Source organism: Stegostoma tigrinum, chromosome 23 (assembly GCF_030684315.1).
Source record: "Stegostoma tigrinum isolate sSteTig4 chromosome 23, sSteTig4.hap1, whole genome shotgun sequence".
Lineage (NCBI taxonomy): Eukaryota > Metazoa > Chordata > Chondrichthyes > Orectolobiformes > Stegostomatidae > Stegostoma > Stegostoma tigrinum.
Window position 1 is genome coordinate 31,754,833 of NC_081376.1, and position 22,446 is coordinate 31,777,278.

At 42.1% G+C, this 22,446-nt stretch overlaps 1 protein-coding gene across 1 annotated transcript; it reads right to left on the reverse strand.

Annotated features, from left to right (window-relative positions):
• Positions 1-3,860: 3,860 nt before the first annotated feature.
• On the reverse strand, positions 3,861-22,392 carry decr2 (2,4-dienoyl CoA reductase 2, peroxisomal). The gene is made up of 8 exons (XM_048552316.2): positions 22,058-22,392; positions 21,566-21,634; positions 20,746-20,797; positions 17,958-18,093; positions 17,619-17,743; positions 17,250-17,343; positions 4,299-4,403; positions 3,861-4,168 (listed from the first exon to the last, which is right to left on the reverse strand). Exons 1-8 carry the CDS (start codon positions 22,135-22,137, stop codon positions 3,951-3,953), a joined length of 879 nt encoding a protein of 292 aa, XP_048408273.1. The 5' UTR covers positions 22,138-22,392; the 3' UTR covers positions 3,861-3,950.
• Positions 22,393-22,446: the final 54 nt, after the last annotated feature.

The window sequence follows — 22,446 nt, forward strand, 5'->3', positions numbered from 1 at the left end:
GGGTCACTGAGCTCAAAGGGTTAATTCTGTTTTCTCCATGACAGAAGCTGCCAGACCCGCTGAGCTTTTCCAGCAACTTTGTTTTTGTTCCTCATTTACAGCAGCCACATTTTTTTTCAGCTTTGACTAAGGTTTTGGTTACCTATCCTAGGATGTTCATATGTAATTTCATGTGGAATTTTCTTTTGATAACCACTACTGTTAGACAGTTGGGGTATTTTGCTTCACTAAATATGCCATGCAGCTATAATTTGATGTAGTCCCTGATGATACTGGCCAACCCACAGTCCAAATCAGAGGTTGCTTCAGCTGATGCATAACGATCATGTTTGGGTAGACAGTAGGGCATGGGGCTGGAGTCCCAATTTGTTCATCGTGGGTGGAAGGGGTTTAGGTAGTCATAGGCTTTGTGTCACCTGCAAACTTGAGTTATCAATTGTTTGGATTAAGTAATTGGAATGTGAGAATGGCAGAACAACCGTGTGTCTAACTACCAGACTGGAAAAAACAGACAGTCCCTCTGAGATCGGTGGGGGGTGGGTGTGTTGTGTTTGTGTCATGCAGGGGCAGAGAGGGTGACAGAGAATGTAACAAGCAAAGCTAAAAAGGAAGAAATAGGTTCACAGTTTGAAACTGTTGAAATCAATTTTGACCCCAGAAGGTTCTGGACTGTTCTGACGCAAAACTTGTTAAGAGGTGCTCTGTCAGAACAACAGGGAGAAACACTGATTGCGTATTTCCTAGTTTTGGCCAGCCCATTTTGAAACACTTGAGTAATCATATCTTGGAAAGGGGATGACCTGGCCTAAGCCAATCATGCACCGTGACCCTTGCCTTGTGGTTCCTTGTCTGAAATCGGAATATTCCAGAAGGTTTCAGAAAGGGGGTATAAGAAGGCACACCTGGTGGCCATTCCTTCAGAGAAGCCTTGGCTGGCAACAACTTTACTAAGATGACCCCGAATGCACTGTCGATGAAGTTCAGTGAATTGGATCCAGCAGCCCAAACAAATTTACCAGAGTGGATAGTATGTGTCTTTTTCAGGCAGTCTGCCTAGTTTGGGAAATGTTAACCTAATTTGTGTGAGTGTTGTTTTCTTTAATTTGTCAGTGTTTTAATAAAATTAAATTTGACCTACTGTCCTTTGTTTGTCTCATACAGTAACACCTTGATAAACACATTTTGGAGTATAAACTGGTTAGTGTCTATAGAATATTTCACAGACAACACCTTGTAATTAAAGAAAATTGATGTTTCAGGTTGGGACCTTTGACCCAAAACGTCAACTTTCCTGCACCTCTGAAGATACCTGGCCTGCTACATTCCTTCAGCTCCACACTGTGTCTCTGATTCTTGTATCTCCAGTTCTTGAGGGATGTTTAACTCCTGCTTTATTTAAAAACGTCCAGAAACTGAAATATTCTGCTTTTCTATTCTAACTACACCAGTACAAGGACAGGGTGATCTTCTCTTCCTCTCTTTAGTATTTGTGGAGCATTTAGAATCTCTGATGGCTTGTAAGAGAGTTCTATCTTGATTTTCTCTTATTTAATCTAAATCCTCACCAAATTCTAAAGCAAATTACAACTAAGGGAATAATTCTGTAGTGTTCAGTTATTCCATCGGTAAAAAAGTTCCACAAATAATTACATTTATATGACATGTCTAATGCAGAAAGATGTCATATAATAATTAAGGGGAAAAGCAGAAACAAAAGCAAATGAATTAGCCAGACAATGTTTTTCATGGATAGTAGAAACTGCAGATGCTGGAGAATCTAAGATAACAAGGAGTAGAGCTGGATGAACACAGCAGGCCAAGCAGCATCAGAGGAGCAGGAAAGCTGATGTTTTAGGCCCAGACATGGTATTGTGCACGGAACTAATCTTTATATTGTAGGAATTAAACATCCAGTTCAATTGTTGCGTCTGTTGTAGGAAAAAGTTTGGAAAGGATTATAAGAGATAGGATTTATAATCATCTAGCAAGCAACAATTTGATTGGAGATAGTCAGCATGGATTCGCCAAGGGCAGGTCGTGTCTCACAAACCTCATTGAGTTTTTTGAGAAGGTGACCAAGCATGTGGATGAGGGAAGGGCAGTTGACGTGGTGTACATGGACTTCAGTAAAGCCTTTGATAAGGTGCCACATGGTAGGCTATTGGAGAAAATACGGAGGCACGGGATTGAGGGAGATTTAGCAGTTTGGACTAGAAACTGGCTTTCTGTAAGAAGGCAATGAGCGGTGGTTGATGGAAAATATTCAGCCTGGAGTCAGGTCACTAGTGGTGTGCCTCAAGGATCTGTTTTACACAGGCATAGGTGGATAGGTTAGTAAGTTTGCAGATTAAACTAAAGTTGGTGGAGTGGTGGACAGTGTGGAAGAATGTTGCAGGTTGCAGGGACACTTGGATAAACTGCAGAATTGGGCTGAAAGGTGGCAAAAGGAGTTTAATACGGATAAATGTGAGGTGATTCACTTTGGGAAGAATGACAGGAAGGCAGAATACCAGGTCAAAGGAAAGATTCTTGGTAGTGTGGATGTGCAGAGGGATCTTGGTGTACACGTACATAAATCCCTGAAAGTTGCCACCTAGGTTGATAGTGCTGTTAAGAAGGCATACGGCGTGTTAGGTTTTATTGGTAGAGGGATTGAGTTCCGGCACTGTGATGTCATGCTGCAACTGTACAAAACGCTAGTGCGGCCTCATTTGGAATATTGTGCGCAGTTCTGGTCACCTCATTACAGGAAGGATGTGGAAGCATTAGAAAAGGTGCAGCAGAGATTTACCAGGATGTTGCCTGGTCTGGAGCGCAGGCCCTATGAAGAAAGGCTGAGGAACTTGGGTCTGTTCTCATTAGAGAGAAGGAGGCTAAGAGGGGATTTAATAGAGATGTACAAGTTGATCAGAGGATTAGATAGGGTGGACAGTGACAGTCTTTTTCTGAGGATGATGACTTCAGCTTGTACAAGGGGGCATAGCTACAAATTGAGGGGTGATAGATTTAAGACAGATGTCAGAGGCAGGTTCTTTACTCAGACAGTCGTAAGCGCGTGGAATGTGCTGCCTGCCAATGTAGTTAACTCAGCCACATTAGGGGCATTTAAACAGTCCTTGGATAAGCATATGGATAATGATGGGATAGTGTAGGGCGAGGGGCTTAGATTAGTTCACAGGTCAGCGCAACATCGAGAGCCGAAGGACGTGTTCTGCGCTGTATTGTCCTATGTAAATCTTACTTGACCATCTCATCCAAAGATGGCATGCCTCTGATAATACAGTACTGTATCAAAGGATTAGCTTAGATCATGTGTTAAAATTCCAGAGTATTAATCCACAATTTTGAATTGGAGTGGCGAATCCTTTAACTGTTTACAAATGTGGCTAATCTGGTACTGGATCTTGGGTTGATGAACAGTTGGGCTTTAGTCATGTGACTAGGTATGACAACTCATTCAATCTGTGAATGATAGCTGCAAAAGCTGAAAATAACTACAAAGCATAACAAGACAAGACACTTGCAGCATACAATAAACTACCAGCCACAAACACCAAAACAATTCTGAAAATGTTGTGCAGCACAGATGGAAAGTGCACTCCATTTATTGGCTGGTGGCCAGAGTTAGCATAGAATCAAAGAGTACCTCAGGTGACTGATGTATGATAATGTTGGTGAGGAGTCACGATTGTTTATCAAGTGTTGATCAGTTGAACCTTAGTAAAACAGTTCAGTGGATAACTACAGCAGAAACTGTCCTAGGTGTGCTGTCAGGCACTAAAAGAGCAAAGAATGGCATGGCTAAATCAAGATGCCTGTCCATCCTTTCAGAGCATGTACATATATGCTTATACTATTACTAGCCACGTACTGTTTATTTTATTAATTAGGAAACCCTCAACAGTATTGATCAATTCTCTTTAAAAACACATCATCCACTTATGCAGTGTTTACAGTCTGGCTGATTTTTGCAGGAGGGCCTGCATCACTGACAGGTTATTGACTCCTGTAAGCCAATGTCCACCATCAATTATGAGCGTTGCACCAGTCACATATGATGCTGCTGGGCTCACAAGATACAACACACCATGGGCTACTTCTGACTTTGTCCCAAATCGTTGCAGTGGAATCAATTTATCCTGGCCTGCCATAGCCTTTGTCAAACCACCTGATGAGGGAACAAGCCATAAAACAGGATTAGTAGAAAAGCAATCCAATGTGCACATGATTTGCCTGTTTTACAATACTGTTGACATCTACAAGCCCGATTATCAAAACATAACCTCAGAGATACATACCCAATTTCCGAAAGCCTACAGTTCCAGATATTGGGCCAGGAGCCAGACTATTAACACGAATGTTGTCAGGTCCCCATTCTACTGCTAGGTGTCTTGTCATTGCATCTATAAAGCAGATTGAGATTATTCAACAATGATTATACTTTTCTCCAAATCAGAACAGGTGAATTTCTCAATTCCACTGGACAACAGTGTAGGTTTCCTCTTTAATGAACAACTTCCTATGTTGATAAAGATTCCAGTTTATGCAGAGTGCATGGTTTAGTTGCAGGACACTGTCAAACCTGCAAGCCTAAACTGAAAGGCAAGAGAAATGTGATCTATATAGACTGCAGTAAGGCATTCAACAAGGTTCCTCATGGCAGACTGGTTAGCAAGGTTAGATCACACCGAATATAGGGAGAACTAGCTATGTGGATACAGAACTGGCTCAAAGGTACAAGACAGAGGGGGGTGGTGGTGGAGGGTTGCTTTTCAGACTGAAGGCTTGTCACTAGTGGTGTATCACAAGCATTGCAGTTGGATCCACTGCTTTTTGTCTTTTATATACATTACTTGGATGTGAACATAGGAGATATGGCCAGTAAGTTTGCAGACAACACCAAAATTGGTGGTGTAGGGAACAGAGAAGGTTACCTCACGGTGCAATGGGATCTTGATCAGAGGGGCCAATAGGCAATGGAGTTTAATTTAAATGTGAGGTGCTGCAGTTTGGAATGAGGCAGGACTCATACACTTAATGGTAAGGTCCTAAGGAGTGTGCTGAACAAAGAGACCTTGGAGTGCAGGTTCATAGTTCCTTGAAAATGGATTCACAGGTAGATAGGTCACCTTTATTGGTCAGTGTATTGACTGCAGGGGTTGGGAGGTCATGTTGCAGCTGGACAGGACACTGGTTTGGCCATTTCTGGAGTATTGCACACAATTCTGGTCTCGCTCCTGTAGAACAGATATTGTAAAACTTGAAAGGGTTCAGAAAAGATTTGAGTATGTTCCCAGGGTTGGAGGATTTGAGCTAAAGAGAGAGACACACTGAATACACTGGCTTTTTCCCTGTCATGTTGAAGGCTGAGGATTGACCTTATAGAGGTTTATAAAATCACAAGGGGCATGAATATGGTAAATAGGCAAGATCCTTTCCCCGAGGTGGAGAAGTCCAAAACTAGAGAGCATAAGTTTAAGGTGAGAGGGGAAGGACATATAAGTGGCCTGAGGGGCAACTTTTTCATGCACAAGTTGGTGCATGTATAGAATGAGCCGCCAGAAGAAGTGGAGGAGGCTGGTACAATTACAACATCTAAAAGGCATCCTGATGGGTATATGAATGAGGAGTTTAAAGGGATATGGACCAAATGCTGGCGAATAGGACTAGTTTTATATGGGATATCTGCTGGGCATGGACAAGTTGGACCAAAAGGTCCGTTTCTGTGCTGCACACCTCTATGACTCTGTGTTCCTGGTTGGCAGGTGTGTAGGGATGAACAATACCAGCAGACTCTTCTTCCAGTGGTCCCCTTGTTTACAGACAATGATAGGGAACTCTGTTAAAGGATGCAAGTGATCTTATTAGTTATTGTGCAGCAAGTCTACATGGAGAAATGGAAATTGTACTTGTACTTTCTCAGGTTCAAAGTCACTTGGTCTGATGACATTGTCAAGAGAAATTCCCCCATCTGGGGCTGTGGTATGTACCTTTTAGAGGTACACTTGAGAGCTGCCAGCATCCTCTCTCTCATGTACACTAAATATACTTTAGCACCTGCTCAGTTAGAATTAATAAGCATCATGACCCCAACCACAAAATTAAAATTTAACATCAACATGTACTGTGAACCAGCTCCCCCTAGAGGTACTGAATAGGAGAATCACCAGGCGGCTGGCAGCTTGACGTGTCTGGTGCATCTACTGCAGACACCAAAATGGGCTCTATTAGGACCGTAAGAAATTGGAACAGGAGCAGGCCATTTGGCACTTCCAACCTGCTCTGCCATTTAACAGGATCATAGCTGACCTGACATTCCTTATATGTTTCCTACATTTTCCTTGATTCCACACTGATCAATAATCTATCTCAGCCTTAAATATACATAAGGACTCTGCCCTCACAGCTTTCTGTGACAAACACAACCCTGAGAGAAGAAATTCACTCTCTTATCTTAATTTGGCACCACTACTTTTTTAAAAAACTAATTCTGTGTATAGCAGAAAATAAGTCACATGTACATTTTAATTTTTGATAATAGTTGCATCTGGTCTTTGAAGTTCAAGTCTTAATTTAAGGGTCACTGCATTGCTTTCTCGTGCTCAAACTGTCACAAAGAAAAGCTTGAAGGTAGAAGACAGAGGGTGGTGGTGGAGGGTTGCTTTTGAGACTGGAGGCCTGTGACCAGTGGTGTACCACAAGGATCGGTGCTGGGTCCACTGCTTTTCATCAATCATATAAATGAATTGGATGTGAACATAGGAGGCACATTAGTAAGTCTGTGGATGACACCAAAATTAGAGGTATAGTGGACAGCAAAAGGCGTCAGAAACAGTACAGAGGGATCTTGATCAGATGGGCCAATGTGTCAAGGAGTGGCAGATGGAGTTTTATTTAGATAAGTGTGAGGAGCTGCATTTTGGTCCGTAAATCAGGGCAGGACTTATACACTCAATGATAGCGTCCTGATAGAGTTATTGAACAAAGAGACCTTGGAGTGCAGGTTCATTGCTCCTTGAAAGTGGAGTTGCTGGCAGGTAGGAGAATGAAGGCATTTGGTATGTTTGCCTTTATTGGTCAGTGCCTGGAGTATAGGAGTTGGGAGGTCATGTTGTAGCCGTTCAGGACATTGGTTCGGCCACTTTTGGAATGCTGTGCTCAATTCTGGTCCCCCTCCTATGTGAAGAACGTTGTGAAACTTGATAGGGTTTAGGAAAGATTTATAAAGGATGGGGCTAGGGGTCAAAGATTTGAGCTACGGGGAGGCGCTGAATAGGCTGGGGGTATTTTCCCTGGAGCATTGGAGGCTGAGGGGTGACTTTGAGGTTTATAAACTCACGTGAGGCATGGATAGGGTAAATAGACAAGGTCGTTGTGTGTGTGTGTGTCATAAGGGTCATTCTGCACAGACAGTGGTGCCTATATGGAATAAGCTGCCGGGAAGTGGAAAAGGCTGGTACAATTACAACTTTTAAAATGCATCTGGATGGGCATATGAATAGGAAGGGTTTAAAGAGGGATTATGGACAAAATGCTGGCAAATATGACTACATTTATCTAGGATATCTGGTCAGCACAGACAGGTTGCAAGGAGTCTATTTCCATGCTGTACATCTCTATGACTCCACTTTCTCCTTATGTGACCATTCGTGGAGACTAGACAATGAGTGGGAAGGACATCAACAAATACAATCCAATCCTTGCCCACAGTTACATATAGAATTTTCAATTAGTTTCAATTCACTGTCAGTTCACGGACATCAGGAGAGGGAAAGCCAACTGATTTTTCCACCTAAGCAAGGCTAGGGAGGATAATGTAGAGATTTGTTGCAATTTCTAAGCCATATCATTTTCATGTTTGATGGAATGTACAGCATCTTCAGAACTGGAAGAGAAAAATGCAAGATTGGAATAAAAATGGATAATGTCAGAAATTCATGTCATTAGAAAAATATGGTTGTAACTTACACTAGAATTAAAAACTGGAGAGCAAACACAACTCATGACGGCATGAAACTAAACTTTAGCATGCCTTTTAAAAAGTACTTGGATGGACACTTGGAAGTGTTGTAACAGTCAATGTTATGGAGCTTCTGAGACAAGGTGGGACGAGCATAGGAAGCAGTACATTTTTGCTGGTACAGACTCAGTGGGCCAAAGGACCTCTTCTGTACTTTATGATTTTACGCTCCTCTTTCTGCAGCACTACCGTTTCTCCTTAACCATATTACCATCCTTCATCTGTTCTTCCTTTCCAATCGTTCCTGTCCACCTTATAACCAGGAATGTTTTATATCTAGTCCTGCCTTTCCTTGATCCATATAAAGTCATTGCCACAACACCATAATTCCACATGGGAGTCTGCACCTGTAACTCTAACCTTATTTACAATAATTCATGCATTGCAATCCTGACAGACTTTTTCTTCATTTCAGGAATTTAACTTATTAACTTACTATTCACTGTTCTAATGTTCTCCCTTTCTCCCAGTGTTTGTTCATCCCAGTATTATTCTTTGTTAGAATATCCTAGCTCCCACATTCCTGTAAAGTTAAGCATCTCCTCCCAATGTCACTCACCAACATGTCTCACAAGAAACTCAGTTGTGGCACTGTTCTGATTCATAAGCGACATGATGAAAGGTTAGGCAGGGTACACCTATCTGCTGGGCTTTAAAAAAGCCAGGAAGTGATGTTCTTAGAAACATATAAATTGCTGGGACGAGGGGAGGTGATGCTGAAGGGTAGAAGAGTGTGGATGATGAAACAAGTTTTCCATATTCTGGGAGACTAGAAGTAGGGGACTTATAATAAAAATAAGGGGCCTCCTATTTAAGATGAGAATCTTTTTCCTCAGTATCATTTCTCAATGGAATACTCTTACTCAAATGCAGGTTGTTGATTTTTTTTTAAAAAAAGAGACAGATAGCTTTTTGACTAACAAAAGAATTAAAGGATCTAGGGGGAGACAGGAAAAGTGAAGTTGGAGGTGCAAATGGATCAGCCAAGGTCTATGAAATGACAAAGCAGTCTTGAACATAAGAAATAGGAGCAGTAGTAGGCCAGTCAGCCCTTTTGAGCCTGCTTGCCATTAAGACCATGACTGATCTTGTATTTCAAGAAGATTTTTTTGCACTATCCTCATGTCCTTTAATGTTTTTAATATGTAGAAATCTATCAATCTCCATCTTGCACATACTCAGTGACTGAGTCTCCACAAATTCTGTATTCAAATTGTCTTGTAATAAGGCCAACACACTATGTGCCTCCTTAATTGCTTACTGGACTGCATATTAATTTTCATTGAGCTGTGAACAAGGACATGCATGTTCCTTTAAGGCACAACATTTAAAAAAGTATGCTTTATTTCTGTTTTTCATATCAAAGTGGGTAACTTCACATTTCTACATATTGTATTCCGTCTGCCAAATTTTTGCCTGTTCACTTAACTTGTCCCAATTCCCTTGAAGCCTCCTTGCTTCATTCTCAGAACTCAATTTCCATTTAGTGATGTGTCATCTGCAAATTTAGAAATACATCCAAATCATTGATATGGTTGGCTTGAGAGGCTGGATGGCTTACTCCTGCTCCTAATTTCTATCTCTGTACATGTAAGAAACATACTTTATAATTGCTGTTGTAGTCTTTATGTCTACACTTTTCATCTTCAACTGGTACATCCATTTTGTGCAGCTAGTCATTTATTCATTCCCAGGGTACGGTGTTACTTCAACTACCCACCCAAGCAGTGCATTCCAGATGATCACCAATTTTTTTTCTCAAATGTGCTCCCTACTTACTGACTTCTTTGACGAAGGTGAACAGCTGCTTTCTATCCATCCAGTCCTTGTCTCCATAATTCCATGCACCTCAATCAGGCTCCCTTTCAAATTTCTCTGATCCAAAGAAAACTATCTAAGCTTATTCAGCCTCTCTTCATAGCTGAAGTGCTCCATCCCAGGCAACATCCTCGTGAATCTCCTCTGCACTGCCTCCAGGCCAATCACATCCTTTGTATAATATAGTGACCAGAACTGCACACAGTATTCCAGCTATGGCCTAATCAAACTTCTAACCAAAGCTCCAACATAACCTCCCTGTTCTTATAATCTCTCCCTAAACTGATAAAGGCAAGCGTCCTGGGTTCCTTCTCAACTACCCTTTTAACTTATTCAGCTATGTCCAGGGATCGGGGACATGCAGTCTAAGATTCATCTGTTTGGACACCAGGTAGCTCAGACAGTCTCTGAGGATTCAAGAACAGGGTCAATTTAACTAGAACTAATGAATAAAAAGAAAAAGGTGCAATTACATTTTCTTGAATGTAGACACCAGTGTGAAGAACGTAACAAAATAAATTTGCAGGGAAGTTACAGAAGTGCAAATGCCACATGTAGTTTAATAGCTGACATTAATTACCTAAATATAGACTGGGATAGTGAGTGTAAAGAGCAATGAGGGGTAAGTGTCCCTGGACTGCTTTCAGGAAAATGTTCTATAGCAGTACTTGTCCAGTTCAACAAGAAAGAAAGCACTGCTATGGTTGGTTAGTGGGAACAAAGTTTGTTAAGTATCAGTGGGGAGCATCTGGAGGACAGTGAACATTATATCACAAGGCTTAAGATGACAATGGAAAAGGAGAAAGGACAAATCAGAGAAGGAATAGTCAATTCTGGGAGAACTGATTTCAATGGGACAAGATCAGGGCTGGACTAAACAGAATCAAAAAGGTTGGTATGAGGAATTCAGAGGAAGGGTCACCAGGAGGATGGATGTGTTGTCCCATCCTAGGACAAGCCAAACAGAGACATGCACGAGAATTCCTGGAAGCATGGCATTCCAACCGGAACTCCATCAACAAACACATTGATTTGGAGCCCATCTACCACCCTCTGAGAAAAAGAACCGGAAATGACATCACCAACCCAAGGAAACCTAAACAGATAAATAGAAAGCGGAACATAACACCAGCGCTTCACTGGAGGCTCACTGATGATGTTACCTAGAATGGTGACGAAACATCTGAAAACAAACCTTCCAGCTCAGCGAGCAAACTCACATCCAGAACCTCAACCTGAGCTACAAATGAAGTCATCTACAGGTCCCAAAGGGTTGTCTTGTCTTAGGCCAAAATATGAATCCTGGAAGTAATGGAAGCATCTAAGAACAGCACCACAATTGTCATGGGTGATTCCAATCTGTATATTGACTGGACAAGTCAGAATAGCAGGAGTAACATGGAACACAATTCTGTAGAGTGCAACCTGCTGCCCCAAGAAAGAGGGATTGTTTCTTGGAGCAGTAGGTTGCACAATCTAGCTGAGAGCAGACAACTTTAGATCTACTAATGTGTAAGGAGCAATGTCATAACTAAGAATCTTTTCAGGGTAGTGGTGATCACAACCTGGTAAAATTTGAGGGACAGCAATCCAGGTCTCAAACCAATTTCTTCAACTTAAGTAATAACAATTACAGATGTATGAAGACAGTTATCTAAAGTAGGCTGGGGAAACTGACTAAGAGCAGACATTTAAGTGGATACTTCATATTGTTCAGCAAAAATATATTTATTCCAGTTAAAAATAAAGACTCTATGAGAAGGAACCATCCATGGTTAACAAAATGGTCAAGGAGAATGTCCAATCAAAAACTAAGACATAAAAAGCAGCGAAACAAGTGATAGGCCAGAATATTGTGAATTCTTTTAGGAACCAGCAGCAGATGGGCAAACTGCTAACAGGGAGAAAATTGATTATGAAAGTGTATTGGCAAGAATATAGAAACAAACTGCGAGAGCTTCTATAGGAATGTAAGAAGAAAGGCTAATTAAAGTGTGTGTGTGGGACTCTTGAAGGAAGTGAGCAGATGCTAATGGGGAACAGGGAAATGCGGGATGATTTAATCAAGTATTTTGCAATCGATCTTCACTGTGGAGGACACTATAAATATCACACAGCAGATAAGCAAGGTGATAATGGGACTAAAAATCTTATAATAGTCTCCATCATGGGGGCAAAGAATTTGATGAATTAATGGAACTGAAGGCTGACAAGTTGTCAGGACCTGATGGCCTGCATCCAAGAATTTTAAAAGAAGTGGCTATGTAAGTAGTGCAGGCACTGGTCAAAATATTTCTGCTACAAAATGGCTGATGTGGCATGGCCATATTCAAGAAGAAAGGGAGACTGAAAGCATAAAATTATAGGCTAGTTAGCATAACATCTGTTTGTTGGGAAAAGGCTTAAGTCCATTATTAAGGAAAGAAAAAAACAAGGCATTTAGAAAGGTTTAATACAATCCAAGTCAACATAATATTGTAACAGAGAAATAATTTTGATACATCTACTTTAGTTCTAAGGATATAAACAAGCAGAGCTGATAAAGGGGAAAATCAATAGATAGAGTTTATTTAGATTTCCAGAAGGCATTTGATAAAGTGCCACATAAAAAAGGTTATTGTACAAGACAGGAGGGCACAGTATTGGGAGTAAGTCTTTCTTCACTCCCTCTCCTGCTATCTAGAAGTGTTATCACAACTGAGCACCTTCCCACCACCAAAAATCACCAATTTTTTTTTTGTTTTTGAAAACTACCTACCAGCAAAACACCTGTGTAGTTAATTGAATATTTATATGCAATGCAAACAAACAAAGGTGACAGGGAGAAGGTGAGAGTAAAGTATTAGCATGGACTGAGGATTGGTTAACACCAGCAAGATTAATTGGGGTTAATGGACATTTTTCAGTTTGGAAAGCTGTAATTAATGGAGTACCACATGGATCAGTCCTTGGGCCTCAATTATTTACTATCTATTTTAATTACTTGGAGGAGAGAAATGTGTAATTTGCCCATAGTTGCTGAGGATACAAGATTATGACAGGGCATTTTGTGATAAGGACCTAAGTGAAATAACTCTACAGAGGCTGTTATCCCATCAAATCACCCTTTATTTCGACGTGAACAATCCTGGTCTATCATACTCATACAGAATCAGGTACCTGAGTGTGAATATCAGATTAACAGCACCATTCTATTATGTCCCGCTGGTTGACCTCATTAGAATCGCTACAATAAGGAATGTGTAGGTGTATATAGATAGGATGAGTGAGTGGGGCCAAAGCTTGGCAGATATAGTTTAATGTAGCAAAATGTCAGGTCACGTTATAGAGTCATACAGCGCAGAAACAGACTCTTTGGTCCAACTCACGCATACTGACCGGATATCCCAAACTGATCTAGTACCATTTGCCAGCATTTGGCCCATAGCCTTTTAAGCCTCACCTATTCATGACCCATCTAGATGCCAGATAAATGATGCAATTGTGCCTGCCTTCACAATTTCCTCTGGCAGCTCATTCCGTGAACACACCACCTTACTATAATTTAAATGGATAGAGATTCCAAGAAAGTGCAGAGAGGGATCAGGGTGTTTTGTGCATGAAACAAAGAACATCACTGTGTGCAGGTGCAAGCAAATGGGATTTTGGCCTTCACTACCCAGGGCTGGAATTTTTAAAAAGGGAATTGGTAGGGCTACACCTGCAGCACTACAAACAGTTTTAGTCACTGTTTAATTCAGGATAATATTGGGTTTGGAGCAAATTCAAAAGAGATTCATGAGGCTGATTCCCGGAATGAATGGGTTTACTTATTGAGAAGGCTACACAGGTTAGGCCTTTATCATTAGAGCTTAGAAGACTGAGGAGTGATATTATTGAAACATACAAGATTCTGACCTTGTAAATCTCCTTGTTACCTACTCCTTTCATAACTCTCTCTCTCTCTCTCTCTCTCTGAGCAGCATCTCCACGTATCTGCTGATCTCCCCTCCACTGTATGCATAGGCACCCATGGTAAACACAAACTTAGGCTTCAGCAAAAATACCATGTTTTCCTAGCTGCTAACAGTTCCGATAGTCATTGGACTCAATGTTAATTCTGCTTTCTTCCCACAGATACTGAGAGATCTGCTCAGTTTCTCCAGCAATTTCTGTTTTTATTTACGATTCTGGGGGGTCTTGATAGGGTAAACATTGAGAAGGTGTTCCCACTAGTAGCAAATCTCAAACTAGGAGACATAATTTGAACATAAAGGGAGACTCATTTAAAACTGAGATTCAAAAGAATTTATTCTCCCAGAGGGTAGTGACTATCTGGAATTCACTGCCACAGAAAGTTGTAGAAGCTAGAAAGTATTTACAGATAAGGTGAATAGACTTTTGGAATATTGAGGAGTTCAAGGTTATGAGCAGCTGACATGAAATAGGAGTCAAGACTAGGGATAGATTAGCCATGATCTTACAGAATGGCAGGGCAGGCTTGAGGGACTGAATGGCTTACTCTTGATTCTATTTCTAAAGTTCTTATTAAGTTGGGTGGGGGGGGGGGAGAACTGAAAAACTGTAAACGTAAAACTCTTATTCCAAAATATTGTTTCAAAAAATTGGTCCTTCTGCAGCTGTACAGGGCCCTGATGGGACCGCACCTGGAGTAGTGGGTGCAGTTTTGGTCTCCAAATTTGAGGAAGGACATTCTTGCTATTGAGGGAGTGCAGCATAGGTTCACAAGGTCAATTCCCAGAGTGGTTGGACTATCATATGTTGAAAGATTGGAGCGACTGGGCTTGTATACTCTTGAGTTTAGAAGGATGAGAGGGGATCTGACTGAGGCGCATAAGATTATTAAGGGATTGGACACTCTGGAGGCAGGAAGCATGTTTCCGCTGATGGGCGAGTCCAGAACCAGAGGACACAATTTAAAAATAAGGGGTAGGCCATTTAGAACAGAGTTGAGGAAGAACTTCTTCACCCAGAGGATGGTGGATATATGGAAGGCTCTGCCCCAGAAGGCAGTGGAGGCCAAGTCTCTGGATACTTTCAAGAAAGAGATGGATAGAGCTCTTAAAGATAGTGGAATCAAGGGTTATGGGGATAAGGCAGGAACAGGACACTGATGGTGGATGATCAGCCATGATCACAATGAATGGTAGTGCTGGTTCGAAGGGCCGAATGGCCTACTCCTGCACCTACTGTCTATTGTCAGAAAGGCTACAAGGGTAAACCCTGCAATTTCAGTCCAGTCAGTAATTTCAAATGTAGAGAAACTTCTTGAAAACGATTATTCAGGATAAACTTAATAGGCACATGGAAAAATGTGGGTTAATTAGGAACAGGCAGCAGAGATTCAAGAGAAAATCATCTTTAATTAACACAGACTCTTGAGATTTACAAACCTTCGGTCCAACTTGTCCATACCGACTGGATATCCTAAATGAATCTAGTCCCATTTGCCAGCATTTGGCCCATATTCCTCTAAACCCTTCCTATTCATACATCCATCTAGATGCGTTTTAAATGTTGTAATTGTACCAGCCTCCAACACATCCTCTGGCAGTTCATTTCATACATATTCCACCCTCTGCATGAAAAAGTTGCCCCTGAGATTTAAAAGGGACCTTTCTCGTCTCACCTTAAATTCATGCCCTCTAGTTTTGGACTCCGCTACCCTGGGGAAAAGGCCATGGCTATTTACCCTATCCCTGCCCCTCATGATTTTAGAGACTTCTATAAAAGGTCACCCCTCAGCCTCTGACACTCCAGAGAAAAAGCCCCAGCCTATTCAGGTTCTCTCTATAGGTTAAACTCTCCAACCCTGGCAACATCCTTGGAGAAGCTTTCTGAACCCTTTCAAGTTTAACAATATCTTTTCTCTAGCAGAACTGAATACAGAATTCTAAAAGTGGCCTCACACATGTCCTGTGCAACACCTGCACTATGTCCCAACTCCTACAGACCACTCTTACACTGACCAACGAAAACAAGTGTGTCAAACACCTTCTTCACCTACCATCCCATCAGCATTCACATCCAGATCACCAGATGCCATTTCCGCCTTCGCCAGTGAGATACCACCACCAGACACATGTTCCGCTCCCCTCCCTGTCTGCCCTCTACAGAGACAGTTCCCTCTAGGACACCCTGGTCCACATTTCCTTCACTCTCAATACCCCCCACAGCCCTATGGCACCTTCCGCTGTAATAAGCAAAGGTGCAACACCTGCCTATTTACCCCCTCCCTCCTCAGTATCCAATGGCCCAAACATACCTTCCAGGTGAAGCAACACTTCACCTGCACTTCCCAGAATCTAGTCTCCTCCACACGCTGCTCACAGTGCAGTCTCCTCCATATTGGGGAAACGAAGTGTAGACTGGGTGACCGCTTTGCAGAACATCTATAGTCTGCTCACAAAAAAAGGCCCAGAACTACTTGTAACCTGCTACTTTAACACACCACCCTGTTCCCTGACTGGCTGTAGTGTTTCAGTGAAGCTCAATGCAAGCTGGAGGAACAACACCTCATTTTCCACTTGGGAACCCTGCAGCCCTCTGGATTCAATATTTAGGGCCTAAACTCTCCCACGTCCCAGTCCCCTACCTCACGCACCCGGCCTTGTTATCAGATAGCCAATACACTATCGGTTGATAGTCATTAACAGTGCCCATTAAGAACTGTACACGGTCCCAGTCTGATTGTTATCAACTTCTTCGTCTGTCCAACTGTCTCTGTCTCGCTCTCTCATAAAAACTGAAAGAACTGTGGATGCTGTAAACCAGGAACAAAAACAAAGTTGCTGGAAAAGCTCAGCAGAATGGGACCCTTCCTCCATTCTGAGGAAAGAACACCGGACCCAAAACATTAACTGTTTTTTTTCCCCTTCACAGATGCTGCCAGGCCTGCTGAGCTTCTTTCGGTTCTTTTGGTTATTTTTTTAAACCTTCTTCCCAGTGCCTTCAATCACCTCTGACTACCTGTGACTCCACTTTCAAGGAGTTATTTCTTGTCATATGTTTTTGCTGTGAGCCATGACCTAATTTCTCAAAACGTCTGCATTGTTCCTCAACTATCTTTGCTGGAGTGGATTAGGAAACTAGCAGCAGACTCTGCCCTCATTCCTGTGTAACTGCCACTCTTCATGCTTAGCACAGTTGATTCTGAAACATGTTTCTCCCTCTCAAGCTGAATGCTAAATCCCATTTTGCTATGTTCACTGTTTCCTCGGGGATCTTTTATTCTGATATCATTTATTAAACCTACTTCATTACACATCACCAGAACCAAAATAGCAGAAGTGTAGAGGCATATTTTCCAGCCCTTCACTGATAAGATAAATGCACTGTTTACACTGGTGTTTCCAACAGGAACAGGGAGCCCAGATTATGAAAGCACACAGTACCTGCAGTACAAACTTACCTATAGCAGCTTTTGCAGAACCAGCATGGACCTGCAGAATTTGTCCTCTGTAGTTCAGTGTAGCTGTAATGTTCACAATAACTCCTCCATGTTCCTAAGGCAACAGAAGATTACTTACACCAGGTAGAATGTTCCAATTATGACAGATGTCATAATTTCACAATTAAATTCCATATCACTTAATATCAGTCTTCAGATAAATTATTACATTCAAACTAGATGTTAAGTTTGTTAATGTCTCTCATGACCTATACACCACTCTCATTGGGGAGTTCTTGTGATCAGTCGGCTGGTGAATCAGTAATCAGCTGACAGCCATACAGACTAGGAACAGCCCAACATTCTTTCGCCAATGTACAATTAACTCACCTTGAACCACTTCTCGTACAGGACTTTGCTGGTGTTGAAGGTTCCAACTGTATCTATCTCCAGGACAGTCCTGAAAGCATTGAATGACAGGCCACCAGCAAGACATAGGAAGTTACCAGCAGCAGCTCAGAAAAGATAGGATGAACAAGTAAATAAGACTTTCACAGCAGAACCAGCTTTTAGTAAACTTTCCCGTACACTGGATAGTGATAACGATTGACATTTAAAGCAGTGATGTGCATTGAGTTGGTACTAGCTGCCCTATGGACCAACAGGATTGTGAATCACCTGCCTTCACTTGTAAGTAACAAGAAGGGTGAGGAAGTGTTTAAGACTTACCATTAATCAAGATGTCAATTTTTGCAAATTTCTGTAGTGTCTCCTCCACAGCAGCAATGATGGTAACAGGTTGCCTGACATCCAATGATACTGGCAGACAGCATTGTCCAGTGGCTGCTGAGAGTTTCTTTGCAGACTGTATTAAAAGAAAGGCACTCTGGTTATTGATGAATGCCAACACATGCAGGCTTCAAAGCTATCTTCTGCGTGGATAGTTTGACAATGGAAGAATGCATAGACTGCTGTGGCTTCATCTGAGCGGTCTCTATCTCAATTCACAATCCCCAGCTGAGGTCACTGTGAAGTATCTGCATTCTCAACCCCATCCCTCAGCTGCTGACTCAGGCTAAAATCACCACCAGCCATTCATTCACTCACTCTCTCTCTCTCTCTCTCAGAGATAAGACAGAGACATTATGGTCCTCTAGGACTGTGCCAACTTTACCTTAGTCACATACATGTGAATGGTTTCACTTAATACCGAGTAAAGCTATTTAATCCGGATGCACTAACAAGGTGTGGAGCTGGAGGAACACAGCAGGCCAGGCAGCATTAGAGGAGCAGGAAAGCTGGCATTTCGGGTCTGGATCCTTCTTCAGAAATGGGGGAGGGGAAGGGGGCTCTGAAATAAAGAGAGAAGAGGGGGGCATTGATAGAAGGTGGACAGTGGAGCAGATAGGTGGAAGAGAAGACGGACAGCTCAAGGAGGTGGTGATGAAGCTAGTGAAGGTGAGTGTAGGTAGTGGGGTTGGGGATTGGTCAGTGAGGTGGGAGGAGCAGAGAGGTGGAAGAGAAGACACACAGGTTGGAGGGTATAAGGAGATAAGGAGATTTTGAAGCTAGTAAAGTCCACATGGAGACCATAGGGTTCCAAGGCTGAATATGAGGTGCTGTTCCTCCAGTTTCCAGATGGCAGCACTGTGACACTGAAGGAGGGAGTTGAAATGGTTCGTGACTGGGAAGAGGTGTCATTTCTTGCAAACCGAGTGTAGGTGCTCCACAAAACAAACAAAGTCTCTGAACCTTCTGCCTGGTCTCCCCAATGTAGAGGAGGCCACCTCGGGAACAGCGGATACAATATACATTAGCAGACGTGCAGGTGAACATCTGTTTAATGTGGAAGGTTTTCTTGGGGCCTGGGATGGAGGTGAGAGAGGAGGTGTAAAGGGCAGGTGTAGCACTTCCTGTGATTCTGGGGAAAGGTGCCGGGAACGGTGAGCTAGTGGGGAGTGTGGAATGTGGAATGGACTTAGGAGTCGCGGAAAGAGTGGTCCCTCTGGAAGGCAGATAAGGGTGGGGAGGGAAATATATCCTTGTAGTGGGGTCAGATTGCAGGTGGTGGAAGTGGCGGTGAATGATGTGTTGAATCCAGAGGTTAATGGGGTGATATGTGAGGACAAGGGGAATTCTGTCTTTATTGTTATTGCAGGGCAGGGGTGTGAGGGCTGAGGTGTGGGGAAACACAAGAGATGCGGTCGAGGGCGTTTTCAACCATGGAGCCGGGGGCTTTGGCGGCGGGGGGGGGGGGGGGGGGAAATCCACAGTCGTTGAAAAACGTGGACAATCTGGATGCAGCCATTTCAAACAAATAAGGTCAGAAGAATTATAATAATTTAGGGAAATGTATCATCTTTGGAGAATAGATTACTAATATTAGACTGAATTGCAATTTTGGTTTGAAACTGAAATAACCTGCAGCCATATGATCCTGCAACACAATCGTTTTGACCCCCACTGTGCCATTACAGCAAAGTTTCTTTACCTCTCATTGATTTATTTTCCATTTCACCGAGACTTCAGCTTGTAACTAAATTGGAGACTGTTCTTTTGTCTTAGAAATCGGCTATACCTCCATACGAACTGGAGGCTGATCATCCCTTCCAGTCTGCTCAGCTATTTAATTATTTTTAGGCTGATTTTTACATCAGCACAATTTATTTGCCTTTGCTCAATTTTCCTTCAAAACTTTAACAAATAAAAATCTATCAACCTCAGTACTGAATGTGCCAATTGGCCCAGCATTTGGACAGAGACTTCCACATTTCTAATATCAATGAAGAATTGCTTCCTGGCACAGTTCCTGAATGGCCCAACGTTAATGTACATCCTGTTTGTGATCTCTCAACTAAAGGAAATTCATTGATTTTATTCTTTAAACACTTTGATTAGTTTACACCTTAATCTTCACAAGCAATGCAGGGGTAGACATTATACTGTCAGAATGAATTGCAAACAAGACAATTTCAGTGTGTTCATTCTAAACTAAGTTAGAAGAAACATAGAATGATACAGCACAAAACAGGCCCTTCGGCCCTCAATGTTGCGCCAACCTGTGAACTAATCTAAGCCCCTCCCCCTACACTATCCCATCATCATCAGTATGCTTATCCAAGGACTGTTTAAATGCCCCTAATGTGGCTGAGTTAACTACATTGACAGGCAGTGTGTTCTACACCCTTACCACTCTGAGTAAAGAATGTGCCTCTGACATCTGTCTTAAAATCTATCACCCCTCAATTTGTAGCTATGGCCCCTTGTACAAACAAAACTCATAATTGACAAGAATAATATGCAGACAGCAATACTCCTGGATTAACTCTGAAATACATAAATTTTACCTTCTTCCCACTTTAACATTAGCCTTTTAGGTTGAAATTTAAGGTGAGAGAAGCTTAAAAAACTATGTTGTGGGGTTAGCATCAGTTTAACATTATTTAAAACAGAACACTACCTAAGTATACTACTTCACTATGCTTTTAATTATCAAAGCAAGTTCTGCACTACGTACTGCCTGTACTCGCTCCAAGCTCCTGCTTGCAATGACAGTCTGGCATCCATGCCTGTAAAAATAAACAATAATTCAAAAAGTCATTAAAGAATAAAAAGGGTCAACAATTGATGCCCAGTTTGTATTAAGCTCAGCTAGGGTGTCACCAGAATGTCACACACTTTATGGTGGAATAGCCAAGCAGGTCCAAAATCTTTCAAAAGAGATTATTTTGGATTGAACACATTAACTCCATTTTTCTCAAAAATATGCTGCTAGACCTGTTTTCCCAGCATTCCTACTCCTGTTTAATACACTCTTGATGCGCATACAATGTATGCATGGCTGGATGAAAGGCCTTACCTCTGGTTAGCTACACAGAAAGCAAGTCTTCTTATTCCTACTAACATTCAAAATTGTCAGCTACTAATTTGAGTAGCCCATAAATCATGGGCAGGGCTCCTGTGTAACAGTGATAGTGTCCCTGCCTCTTAAGCAGGTCTAGTTTTAAGCCCTACCTGCTTCAGAAGTGTCATAACATCCCTGAACAGGTTGATTTAAAGAAAAGCCTATAAATCTTGTACAATTGGCAAAGTATTTAGTTTCAACAACTTTGATCATAGAGGAAGTTGCTCACTCTGATAGATTAGTCACGAACTGGGTTCCGAGGAAGGGTCACCAGACCCAAAATGTTAACTCTGTTTTCTCCTTCACAGATGCTGCCAGGCCTGCTGAGCTTTTGGAGCAACTTTGTTTTTGTTCTCATCACTTATACCATCACCAGAAGCTCATGAAGTTCTATTCAAGTACACATTTGCCCATACTGCAGCTGCTGCCCTACCTCATCAGTATCTCTGCAATTCGGAATCCAATGCCAGATCCTCCTCCTGTGATGAATGCCACTTTGTCCCTATTCAGAGATGTAAGAGGTTAACACTAATAATTATTTATTACTTTATTAAAAGCAGTAAGTACAATTACACCTCCCATCACAGCAGTCGCGTGCCCCTCCTAATGTAATCAAAGCGTACGAAAAATACTGTTCCAAAGAACATTTGCAAGCAAAAGGGATCCTTTAAACATAACTCACTGTCACTCACCGCAGATTACACATTGAAAATATAACACGGCTTACTTCAGTATCTGAGGAAACAAGGTGTGGAGCTGGATGAACACGGCAAGCCCAGCAGCATCAGAGGAACACGAAGGCTGACGTTTCGGGTCTAGGCCCGAAACGTCAGCCTTCGTGCTCCACTGACGCTTCTTGGCCTGTTGTGTTCATCCAGGTCTGCACCTTGTTATCTCAGAATCTGCAGTTCCTACCATCTCTTACTTCAGTATGTCATGGCTGAATATATACGAATAGTTCAACAAACAATCATCAGTATCCACTTCCTGAGGACTGTTGCCCATGACAGACGTGATTATTTCTTAGGAATCAGTTTTAATCTTCGTTCTGCCTTATTTTGGGGAAGGAAGTGAAGCTCCTACACGGACTCCAAAAAACAGAGTTTTCACAAACTCTAGAGATAATTTCTGGAGGGAGTTCCTAAAACAGGTCCAGATGAACTCTGACCCAGACTCCTTTTCAGGGCCCTGGTCACAGAGTCAAAATACCGCCTAAAACTCCCCCGTCCCCCGGCCACAGCCCCCAATTAGTACTGAGCATGCGCCTCCTTCAGGCAGCTCTCAGGCAAAACTACATTTCCCACAATGCCATTT

Excerpts from the sequence above, each read along its gene's own strand:
- decr2 (XM_048552316.2), bottom strand. The coding sequence starts at position 22,137 with ATGGGCAACAGTCCTCAGGAAGTGGATACTGATGATTGTTTGTTGAAC. Across the intron at positions 18,094-20,745 it reads GCTTGGAGCGAGTACAGGCA|TCTGCAAAGAAACTCTCAGC; the intron begins GTACGTAGTGCA and ends CTTTTAATACAG. Across the intron at positions 17,744-17,957 it reads AATTGACATCTTGATTAATG|CTGCTGCTGGTAACTTCCTA; the intron begins GTAAGTCTTAAA and ends ATCTTTTCTGAG.